Raw genomic sequence first — 12,849 nt, 5'->3', positions numbered from 1 at the left:
TCCGCCCACGATTAGAGGTGGGCACTCCCCCCACACACGCACCCGCCGCCCCCTCCCCAAGCGCACACACTCATCCCGCTTGAATCCTGGGGCAAGAATTCAGAAAAGCTCCAGCCCGGGCAGCGCGCACTTGGTGCAGGACGCCGGAGCGAGCAGCCCGTCCCCCCCGGCTCTCCGGTGCCGCTGCCGCCCGCTCCCGCCACCCGAGGGGGCGCGGTGCCACCCACCGCTCGGTCCCCGGCCTGCGCCCAGGGCCCTCCGGACCCGGCAGGCTCTCTCCATCCTCTGCTTTCCGCCTGCCCAAGGAGCTATTTGCTTTCTCTCTTTCTCTTTCTTGCTCTGTGAGCGCGAAGCGGGAGGGGGAGAGGAGGAGGAATTCTTTCCCCGCCTAACTTTGCAAGGGACACCATTCGCTCCGTCTCTTCCCTTCCCGAGCCGTCTCCGAAGAGCTCCCGGGGACCGCCGCTCCTGCGCCCAGCCGAGAGGGGAGCCTCTCCAACTTCACGCCCTCTCTGCTTCTCCTTAGCTCTCCTCCTCCTCTCGCTACCTCCACCTCCACGGCCACCGCCACCTCCGGCACCCACCCGCCCCGCCGCCAGCCGCGCCTCCTTCTCGCCTCCTCCCTCTTCTCTCCTTTTGGCAGCCGCTGGACGTCCGGTGTTGATGGTGGCAGCGGCAGCAGCCTAAGCAGCAGCAGCCCTCGCAGCGCGCCAGCTCTCGCTTCCCCGGCTCCATTCTCTAGCCCTATCGCCCCATCTCCCGAAAGGTGCTGGGAAGATTTGGGGCGGCCGAAGCGAAGCGGCGGCAGCTGTAGCGGCGGCGGGAGGCAGGATGAGCGCACGCGGTGAAGGCGCCGGGCAGCCGTCCACGTCTGCCCAGGGACAACCTGCCGCCCCGGCGCCGCAGAAGAGAGGACGCGGCCGACCCAGAAAGCAGCAGCAAGTCAGTATGCGGGCGCACTGGGGCCACCAGCCCACCTCCACTCCCTCTGCAGGGGTCCCGCAGCGCGCTGGGACCAGCTGGGGAGCCCCGCGGCCGCGCGCTGCCGGCCGGCCAGGGGGAGGGGGAGGCGAGCGGCGGAGTCCTCGCCAGCCCGCGCCCCTCCAGGCCGGGAGGTGGGGAGCCGCAGCTGGCGGCCGGGTCCGGAGGCGGGAGGTGGGGTCGGGCGAAGCGCGTCCTCGGACTTTCGCTATTGTGCACGGCCCTGAGTGGCGCGGTATCGCCTGGGGACTGCAAGAGCCCGGGGTCCGACGACCAGGGCTCGCTAGGCGCTTTCGGGGCCACTTTTGCTATTACCCTAGGGGAATGAGGTGTTGGAGCGTGGGGTTGGGGGCGCAAGGGTTGGAGGTGTTGGGAGTCTTGGGGAAGCTCCTGGAGACGCTTTCCCGCCTACCGGGGCTGCTTGCGGGTGGGGGGACTGGCGCGCTGCAGCCGCGCATTTGGCGCTCTCCCCAAGTTCTCGGTGGCCCGAGACTCGCGCCCGCCCGACAAAGAACTCGTGGGCCTGTCGGATGCGCTTAGGGGTCTTTAAATGCCGCGCGGCAGCGGGTCCACGAGCTGCAGCCGCGGAGGTGTCCCGGAGATGAGGCTGCAGGATAGCCTAGGTCTCCCCCGGACGAGGTTAACTCGCTTGGCCGGGGGCGCGTTGGAGAGCAGCGGCCGGGAGGGTCCACGGTAGCTAGGGTCACTTCCTCGCCAGCCGCCCCGTCCCCCCTTTGCCCCTGGATTCCGCGCCTCGGAGCTGCAGACATTAAATGTACTTCTCCAGGGCGAGCGACTGGGGGTTGGGAGGGGACGTTTGAGGGGCGCCGGGGACCCCGCGGAGTGGAGGGTTTTGTCTGCGGATGCAACCAATTAAGCGTGCAGCCGGCGCTTGCAGAGCTGCGCGCAGCGCCCAGGGCGGGGGGTTTTGTTTGCTGCAATTTCCAAGCCTCGGCGGGCAGGGTTGGAACGAGACGTGTCTACTGAGAACATTTAAACTCTGCGTCCGCGGGCTTTAAAAAAACTTCTTGGTTCTTTCGCCTTAAATCCCTTCCTTCATGGTAAATAGGACGGGAGCAAGGTGGCCGAGAGCAAGGTGGGGGAATCGAAGTGTTTGCTTGCCAGTACGTTTTGGAAAAACTTGAGAGGGTTGTACCTTTTGAAATCATCAAAGGAAACAAGCCAATCTAGAGGCCCCGGAGCTTTCCCGCTCTGCCCATGCGACACTTTATACCGCGTTGGGATCCTGTTTTACACCTCCCAGGAAGCCTCTGCCCTACCCCCTCCTCCGTCTCGCACCCGCCACCCAGGTCTAACTCCAGCCATTGCTAACCATCTCCAAAAAAGATTCCCAAAGAAATTGCAGTGGGGTCTGGAGGTGATTGGAGCTTGTACGTTTGAGTTAAGGCAGAGTTACAAAGAAAGAAAAATGTGTCTGCGACGTGTTTGCTCCGGATGTGCCCACTGGCGCTGGTGGTCTCCCAGAAGCTTGCAGGGAACTTCCCCCAGATTTTCCAAGTAGGATGCGAATTTTCATTGAAGATTTTCTTGCGTTTTAAGTTAACTAGTTGCATTTAATCACCGAATCTGAATGAAATAGAAATTGATGATTCGCTGGAAAAATATTTAGTATCTGGAATATTAATCATAGTAGTCTCTTAGCCACTTGAGTATTTACTACTTGGCATAGAAGCCATTTAAAGGTTTGCTAGACCTATTGATAGTTTCAATTTCTCCTTTCCAGACTTTTCCATTGCTCCTCACGTTTTACCTCTCTTTTAGTTTTTTTTTTTTTTTTTTCCAGTCCATCCCCATGAGAGTTTTCTCTAAAGAAAGTTTTGGAGAAAATTTGTTTATTTTTATCAAAAGATATTTAAATTTAGACTGGAGACCATGCTTGCATCTCCAAAAGGAAGTGGAGAATTGAAGCAATTATCTAGGTAATTCAAGCAAAACCTCCCACAACAGATTTACCATAATTATTTGGAAATTTTAGGGGGAATGGAGTTATTTTAAGTTGAAGAACTTAGGTAATTGCTCCAACATTTCACTCAATGTGTTGATTGAGTCATAATTGACCTACAATGCAGATATACAGAGATGATTAAAAATCATCTCTTCAACATGGAAGATTACTGAAATATTTATGTTTGCTCATATTTCTGTTTGAAATGCTATTACAGTGGAAAATGGTATTAGTGTAAAATGCTTATTATTTCTGTGAGTTGCCAAATACATAACCATGCAAATTTTACACCTTGAAAAATGTATTTCTTTCTAGAAGAGTGACTTTGTCAACCTTTGTTATCTTTGTAGGGTTGAAATAGAATCCAGTTTTCATATGCAAAATAGAATTTCCTCTTTGAACCCTGGGATTAAAAGTACAGTTATTTCCCCTTTCTGTAAACTCTGTAACCATTATCATCCATTTATGTTTGAGCTGAATGTGTTCCAACAGCTCTGCTGAGCGGCACATGCAGAAAATAGAGCTGTAGAGTCAGGGTCAGTTTCTTTCAGACATTCTTGCCACAACAGCATTTTTTTTCCCCCCACAATTAGGAGCCAACCGGTGAGCCCTCTCCTAAGAGACCCAGGGGAAGACCCAAAGGCAGCAAAAACAAGAGTCCCTCCAAAGCAGCTCAAAAGGTGAGATTTCTCAAGTCAAGCTCTCTTAACTTTCAGGCACCACAGGAACCTCCCTGTAATTTTCCCATTCCAGATCCACATCTAAGGATATGTCCCAATTGGGTAATCCAAGTTTCACTTCTTATATTTAACATTGGTAAGATTTATAAGCAGATGCTTAGTAGAAAGCAGTAATGAAGATATTACAGTGCTGATTTCAAACAGTTACCAAATAATAGGAAACTGAAACCGGGGCTGGAAGGGTGGGGGAAAAGAGTTGAAAATGTCACAATTTAGATTTTCAACAGTTTTGAAATAGTTACAAACAAATCAAAAACTATGGATTTTGCCTGATGGTGAAGTTTTTGCATTTCCTTCAAAATAATAAAGGTTGACTGATTTTGTGCCTACTTACAGACTGTTATAAGCCAAATCCCCCTATTAAAGTTGAGTACTTTGCCAAATTAATGATAATTAGAAGTAAATCCAATTATGGGATACTGAAAAAAATCTGTGAATTTTACAGCTCTAAATGTGATGATAAAGTAATACTGTTTGCTTTTCAATAAACTTGCAATATAACATATCAGAAGCTCTCAAAAAGTCTTCCCATCAAATAATATAGAAATGCTATAAATGGAACATTATTTAAACAAATATTTGGCTTATTAATGTATATATTTGGCAGGATAGAATCCAGTCAAATGTAACTTTTAGTGTCTTTCCTAATAAATTTTAAATTGCAGTTTAACATAATTTCATGTTGGTTGTATTTGAACTAGTAGAGAGGAACTATTTCAAGTTCAATGCATTTGCAGAGAAGTGAAGGTAAATATAGAATTCCCTTTTTTTGGCTTTATGAATAAATCAGAAAAAAGTTTCTGAATTTCATTTGTGAGTTTGTATATTACTAAAACAAACCTTCAAAATTCTTTTCAGTAGATTTGAGCATACCATGCACAGTATGAGTTAAAAAGGACTATATGCTCATCTTTTGGGGAATTAATGTTTTGTGTGGTTTTCTCTGTGACTCTGGACACTAACCATATTATATGTGATAGTTTTCAGGGTTGCAAAATGCCATAGCAACCAGTGATACATATAAAGTTATTTAGGGAGTAACTATGCGTTTCTGTCTGTTTTATTTTAACAGGCTTGAGCAGATTTAAAGGAACAGATTTCTAGTATATTTAAATATAACTTTCAGATTGAAAATTTAAGTGTGATTCACATTTAATCAATAAACCTTGAAGTAGCTTTAAATTACTTTGTCATTTAAAAGTGACAATGTGTAATTTGCTATTCCTAATGTGAATACTTTCTATATGTTATGTTTTACCTGGTTTATTAAATTAACTAAAAAGGACTAAATGAGCAAAGGAGGATTTTTTTCTTATGTTTCGTAAGTGTGGGATTTACTAACCTAATTTTACTCTTAACGAGATGAGAAAGGAATATCTTGTTAGGTAGTTAATAAGCATTTAAACTATAATGTAATTACTTATTATAGTATCTCTCAGGAAGAAATCTTTAAGTTTCATCATATATACAATGTTTTTAATTAAAAAAGGAAAGCAGATTATCTTTTAGATTTCACTACACTATATATTTTTTTGAATGAGTAACGAGATGCTTCCATCACCTTCTCTTCATTTTGAAAAGTTTACCACTTACAAAATCTTTATTGACAAAAGGAAAACTGAGTCTTGTGCCTAATTTATCAACTAGAGCAAAATAACAACAAAGTTGACTTCTTCCCAAATATGGTTTGATTTATTTTTAGTTACTTTAGTGATAAGCATTTACAAATGACCCTACTTGGCTATTCATTGTGTGAAAAATTTTCATGTATATGCATACATAGCCACAACTTCCATAGCAGAAGTAGGTTTTTATTTTTCCCCAAAAATTCCCTCCCTTAAATCTTTTATTCTTCCAGACATGCTTATTTCACATAATTTTATTATGAAATTTCCATTTTTAATAAAAGTGTTTAAATGTATTTACCCATAACACGACTTACATTTCTTCAGTTTCATAAGTTACCCCTCATTTAGAGAAGATAATACTCTGCAAAATAATTAATGACATTGATGGATTGTTCATGGCATGTATAAATTTAAAGTATTTTCACTTTTAAATTAGTATTTATTGAGTTGGTTACTACCCTAGATGAATATGATTATCAAACATTTATTTATCAAACATATCATAGTCTAGCAAAATAGGTTTATTAGCATTTTGAAAAGAAGTCTTCTATGGAAAAAGCTATGTTGTTCTTTATGTGTAAGAGAAATATACCCTACTAGCCTGACCAGAGTAGGTATGAGAAGTCTATGATTTGGGGTATTCTATAAATCGAGACTCATCAAAATAAAAATGACATATTTGGTAAGTATGTAGGAGGACAGAACACTAAAATTAGAGGAGATACAGTGTACACTGGATTCCTGATGAAGTTGTATGTTTAAAATTTCTTACTACTTAGAGTTTCTTTACTTACACAGTTTGTGTTTGGACTTAGTAAATGGCCTTGGGGCTTTTGAAAACAAATTGCTTGTTGGAAAATTAGCGATGTGAAACTTGACAATGCATGCAGAATTTTGTAAGACCAAATGGACAACTACTAAATTAGCAATCACTTTGATTTTAGGCCATGTTCAATATAAAATTGATTTCTGTAATATATAAAACAAACATTTTTCAGCCACATGATTTGTTATGCTTGGAACTTTGGGAAGAGAAGGTGATTATTCTTCAATCTGCTTATATATATTCCATTATAACAAATTCCCACGGATGATCATTATGTGATAATTCTAGTCATCCCCAAGAACTCCAGTCTGAGTGCTGAAAATTTGTCCCTGAACCAGTTTTATGTTGTTACCTTAATGAAAGAAATCAGAAGTTAATGTTTTCCTGAATAAATAGTTTATCCATGTGAGTGCGTGTGTGTCGTGAACCTTTTAAAAAATGTTTAGTTTGAGATATACCTATGATCAGTTGTCTCTGAATTTCCCCTTTGTTTTTCTCTCATATTTGTGCTGGATGAAAATTCTTCGTATTTTTACATTTCCCATGTTTGGAGAGAAGATTAAATCTGCCTTATTTTAGATTATGTTTTTCATGTTGCTTTTTAATTACAAGATACTACTGGTAGGAGTTGCCACGGATTCTCTTGTTTGAGGTCTCTAGTCAGATTCATGTAGGTTTCAAGTTAATTCTCACTCAGCTACTTTTAAGAGGAATTTTTGTTTTCTGATATTAAATTGTGTTTTAACATTAAGGCAATTGCATATAAAAAAGATCTCAGGTGAGCTAGCCCTACTTCACAATGTCATAGATTTGTTTGAACTTCTTTTTGACCATGTATAATGATCAGACATAGAGTGCAATATACAGAATAAAAATATCATTTAGGTAAAGTATATACAGTTTAAATAATTCATTCAGGGTAGAAATTTTATGTATGCCATCCATTTGCACATACAAAGAAGACTTGGTATAAATTAGACACTATAAAGGCAGATTTGCACTTCTAATCACATTCCTAGAAATGTTTGTATTTTCATAAGTGTTAATCACATATTTTAGGATGGGAGAATGTGGATTTTACTTTTCATTTCAGAGAAATGTAAAAGCATAGATGCTGAAAGGGGACAATGGTTTTTTGTTTTGTTTTTCTCAGAATATAGTAGCCACAATTGAAGAGATTAACCAAAGATATCAATATAGGTAAGTCAGGGAAAGATGGTATTGGAAGTTGTCATACAATTCCAGACTATGATTTCATTATTACTAGCGTAATTTAGCTTGATTCCTCTGTGTTTTAGTGGGCATGTCATTTCCAGTAGGAGTCAGAGCCTTATCTAAACATACAAATGAATTTGGGCAGATGGAATTAAGTTAAAACTCAACTGTTTTTTTCCATTATCTTTGTATTTCAGACTGATCTACCTAACCAGTTGACTTTTTTGTTTTATTTCACTTTGTCAGGGATGACCAAGCCTTAATGCATTAGTAAATTCTATCTAGCAATGCTTTGAGTCATCACAGATCATGATCCAAATGTGGGAGACTGAAACACATTTGAAATAACTGCTTTTATGAAGTAACTGCTTCAAGGGACTTAGAGTTCTAATTGTCTGGAAGCTATCATTCTTCGGAACTTGCTCATCAAAAGTGCCTCATGAGTTTGACCTACAACCTGGTTCATCTTTATTTCAGTCTCAACAGATCATTTTGCTTAATATTCTGTTGCATTTCAGTTCTTTCTTGAGAATAGATAGATACTGAAGAGCATTTTATGTCAGTTAAATCATTCAGACCTTTCTTGTCTTGTTAGACCTTTCTGTAGATATCACGTTGGCACCACATAACTTGGGGCAAGCGTGGAACACTATATTTTACTATCTTCAATTCTGGAATTTTCAGTTATATATGCCAACCTAGAAAAAAAGGTGAATGGAGCACTGACTAGTTTAGGCAATCAGTTTAATACACTGAACAGTTTAAACAGCATCTTCTAATTGATTTATTGAGAAATGATGCTGTCATACTCTGTTCTCCAGGATAGTATAGGGGACAGTTTGCTCAGAAGATAACCTCTGGGATCTCTATATTATTACTATTGACTCTTTTAATTACAAAAGAGGTAGAGGCTAAGAATTAAAGGAGGAGAACCCTAAACTTTGAAAATGATAACCTTTCTTTTCATTTTAGTCTTGGGCTGAATTTAGTGTTTGTATTGGTGAAAATAGGGGACTGTAAGTAATAACATGGGAGCTGACAATAAGGGCTGCCTTGGGTAGAATGAACTATGATGGATGATAGAATTTTTATTTCCTATTAGAGAATATATTGTGATAGTAAACTTGTAACGTTGAAGGCAAAATTATTGGACTTAAAATTTAGAAACCCAGAGAACAGGATTATCAAAAAGATAAAATGAGTATTACCCAATGCTTAATCTGGTCATTTAGTCCAGCTGGTTTGATGCCAGTGCACACTTTTTATATTTTTTAAAGAACAGCAGAAAGAAATAAAATGTGACTTTTTAAATTTGGGTAGCTGGCGTCATATACTCTTGGATCCAACAGATTTTAGTCTTAGTCTTAAATCTCTCTCTCTGTCTGTCTGTCACTCTCTCTCTCTCTACACACACACACACACACACACACACACACACAAATAAGGCACTGCTATCTTCAAATATTTTTCTGGGGGTGTGTGTGTGTGTGTGTGTGTGTGTGTGTGTCTACACATGCACACAGATGCAATGAATGATCTGGACTTGGAAAGCTCTGGCTTTCATGCATTATTAAAATACATTAAAAATATGAGAGTGTTTAGAATAGCAAAAAATGAGTAGTTATCTAAATTCAGCCCAAAAGCAGAATTAGATAATTCTATTGGTTCACAATCTCAGCTCTTATCCATTCATTATAGAAAGCTTGCAAATGTTTTACTTTTACCTACTCATTTGATTTTACACTAGGAGCTTTTTTTTAAATGTATTTGCTTATGACTATTTTATTTTATTTGGGAATACCTTCCACAAGAACAAACCTTTATTGCCTTGAAATCAGATTGGGGCCTCCATTTGACTACTCACGAAGGTGGGCAGATGACTTAACTTCCCATTTGTGAAATAGGGGAAGTAATAGCTTTCCTTCTTAAGCAAGATAATGCTCAGAAAAATAATTGTGGAAACTTACAGAATTGGGAGATCTTTATAAGGCTCACATTTTAAAATATAGAGGGAGAGAATAAATTCCATTTAAGTACCTATGAAATGTGGGCGTTTTTGTCAGACTCTCAACATATATATTAGCTCCTTTCATCTCATGATGTAGCCTTTTGGTGTTCATTTAACAAATAAGGAAACTGATTCAGGGATGTAAACTATGTCCTAGCTAATGTTCAGCAGGAATCACTGGTGTGCTGGCACTTGAATTCTAGTCTAATTCCCAAACTTAGGATCTTTCTGTTATCATATGTTTTCAAAAGTTTTGTGAAGTATTTGCCACAAAGTAGATTATGTTAGGACCGATAGCCTGAAAGGCAGGTTGGAAATCAGGTTTTTGAGAAGCTTTTGGAGGGCAGCTTGCTACAAACTTAAGAGATTGGAAATTTGCACCTACTACACTTAATTCCCACAGACCTCTGGTCCCAAAAGAAAATCGTTTATTTTTTTTGGCTATGTCTTCAGTGTTTACAAAACATCCAGAAGTTTTCTTACTTGTTAAATAAAGGGGCTCCATGAAATGCTTTCTAAAGTCCTACCAAGCTATAGAATTCTGATGACAATAGGGAAAGAAGATGCCAGTGTTTATTTCCTTCCTTCCTTCAACAAATAAGTAGCGAGCACACCTTGTGCACCTAACATTAATGCTAAGCCCTGTTTCCAGTCCAAGGGTGCTATTTGTTGGATGAATTCCCTTCTTAAGTTAAAAATTAGTATTTAAATTAAATTAAAAGTTAGTTAATTTTTTTTTCCAAGTTCAGAGTACCAGGACTTCTTGGAGAAAAAAATAATCACATTTGCCATTTTATGTTCCTCCCATCCCTCATGAACTTGCATCTAGACATATTATAAAATTAAATATACAATTCTGAATCTAAATTTAAAAATATGAATGAAGACAAGCAAGGAAGAAATGACACTCTTAAGATATGATATTTGCAAATATATAGAGAGCTGGTTTGGTCTGAAAAGTCAGTTCTTAGAAATGCAGGCCTGCTTCCTCCCCCTCCCCCAACCCCTCTCCCCTATAAGCAGTAAATACTTACAAGGAATTGTGTTTCAATTATACTTGGATTTGTACAATATTTGAGACCCAAATTCCCCCATTCCTCTGGCAAAGGAAAACCAAATATACACTTACACAGTATTGCCTGTGTTGTCATATTTAAAACAAGCCCCTGAAATGCTTTTATCTTCTATTGAAAAATGCCATTCTGAAGAGCATTGAACATAGTTAAAAATATTAAAGTCAGTGTTTTCCAGTTTATGAAAACCCTGGGTCTCTGCTGACTGACAAACTAAAATCCTAACTTGTTTTGCAGCCTTTGTGAAGTTTGATCAGAATGATTAAATAATGTGGGTTTTAAAGAACAATGAAAACCTCCCAGATCGACGCCACACAGCACAGCTAATGTGTTTCTTCTAGATGTAGTCTCAGAAGAGGGTTTCAGTTTACACGTAACACTGGCCGGAAGACCAAGGAACAAGTTTGCTTTTAACAAGTCTAAGTGATAATCATGATATTTTGCCCTTTAGTTAATGGTGTGAATTTTATTTTTCAATAGGCTTTTGTAAATGAGATGCTCATTTAAAAGTCCCCTTATTTTGCAGGTCTTCTTCTCTCTTTGAGAGATTTGCTTTCTCTGACTCTGAAATGCAGTGAAACCTTTTTAGAAAACAGCTCTCTTCAACAGATTTTAGATATCCCGGATCACATCATGGCCCCTGAAACATAACAACTGTACAGAGAAAGCCTGGTGCAGCACTGTTAGCATTTAAGGTCAACAGCCTCATACTCTCAATCCTGCCTAACATCCCTGTGTTCATGAAAAAGGATTTCTACCTTCCATGTTTATTTAATTTACTACTGGCTAAACTGTACAACCTTACAGTTACTCCCAAAGATTGAATCAGACACTGCTTCTGTATTAGAGAACTTTGTACTCATATAACTCACTATGTGTGAACCAAAGGGTTTCTTAAAAGCTCGTTCTAATGTGACAAATGGCTGTAATCGAATATTTGCATTGACTGAACCGTCTATGAGATTGGACTAATTTGAAGGAAAACTTTCCCTTTGAGTGTCTACCTGTTTAGGTGTGAAAGAACTTGTACTGAGCATTTCATTCACAGTGGGCACCCCACTTCTCACGAGAGGTGTTATCTCCCTTTCACACCAAATTAAGATTTTTCGGGGGCCTGCCCAAAGTCATAAAGCAAAAATGACAGGGCAGCGATTTGATCTAAACTTTCCAAAGTAGAGTTTGTTCCTCTCAGGACATCTCCCTCTCTTCTCGAGACAACACTGGGAAGAGGGTGTGATTTGATTCACTGGTACTCCTGGCTTTCACTTAATTTAATTCATGCCTTTATGACCGAGGGTAAAATGATGCTGCTAATCCCTGAGAATAAATGATTCCTTTGTGGAACCATTCAAACATAGTAAACATCAATTCCTAGGGCCAAAATCTGATGGTTAGATGGCTCACCTAAAGGCTTTCTTTTTGTTCTGGTAAATTCCTGAGTCAGTGACAGTTTTAGTTAACTAAAATATCTCCCTCTGGTAGCAAATGTATTTACACGCAGGAGAAGCAGCATTGTTAGGGTTGGAACCGATTCTTAGAATCCCTGATCTGCCACTTGCTGGCTTCATGTGTGACCCTGAGTGATGTTCCTCACGAGTCTAGCATATTGTTGCCCATTTGCAAAAAAAAAAAAGAGAAATAGTACTACCTTCCTTATAATGCTATTGTAAAGGTTAAAATGATTCATATAAATGACTTAGCCTAGTGCTGGGGTATTTTAGGTGTGTGGTTATATGTGAATGAACTTTACAATTCTATTGAGTGGGTTAATACATGGAACCTGTTGGATAGTAATGCAGGTCACTGTGATATTTAGTGAGAAATCTGAATGATCCACATATGTTATCGATCATCTATCTCCATTTATTCTTAGGTAGACTGAAGAAGGAGTGGCACCTCATTCAGCAGTGTAGATAGTTACAATGGGTAACTTTAGCATCATTAAACCAAGTACCTACTGGCTGTCAACCCAAGTAACAAAAATAAAAAAGCAGAACAAGTTATCCTAGCTCAGGTTACCTTTATTTTTGTATTTAGATAGCTTTGGGATGATTCATATCCACAGGACAGTATATATTTTTTATTTATCCCAAAAAGTATAAATATATGTTTTTAGAGAAGATGTATGTATTGATATATTTGGGGATTGGGTGGATGTTGATAAACATGGAAATTATAGGTAATGTTAAAATTTGATTCAAAAGAGAAAAAATAACTAACATCAGAAAAAACTTCTATGAAGCAAAGCAATAAAGGAAATTCTCCAGGTAATTAGAAATATAATCATGTCAGATATGTGTTGAGTGTTAAGTTATTATTAATAATGTAGATTTTTATGAGTTGTTACTTTTAGCATCCATAGTTTCCATCTCATAGAGAAATATCAGTGATTTCTGCTAGTATTTTTACTTT

At 39.8% G+C, this 12,849-nt stretch overlaps 1 protein-coding gene across 2 annotated transcripts in view; it reads left to right on the top strand.

The window, feature by feature from the left end:
* Window positions 1-831: 831 nt before the first annotated feature.
* HMGA2 (high mobility group AT-hook 2) overlaps window positions 832-12,849 on the top strand; it is a gene marked incomplete at both ends in the record, with an annotated part of 126,261 nt that continues 114,243 nt past the window's right edge. For both annotated transcript variants that reach the window (XM_084255208.1, XM_084255207.1), the window contains 2 exons: window positions 832-942; window positions 3,541-3,627. In XM_084255208.1, coding sequence (XP_084111334.1) covers window positions 832-942; window positions 3,541-3,627 — 198 coding nt within the window. The remainder of the gene's footprint in view (window positions 943-3,540; window positions 3,628-12,849) is intronic.

The sequence above is a fragment of the Talpa europaea genome (assembly GCF_964194135.1).
Source record: "Talpa europaea genome assembly, chromosome: 15".
Taxonomy (NCBI): Eukaryota; Metazoa; Chordata; class Mammalia; order Eulipotyphla; family Talpidae; genus Talpa; species Talpa europaea.
The sequence above is the reverse complement of the archived record's forward strand: the minus strand, read 5'-3'. Positions and strand labels throughout refer to the sequence as shown.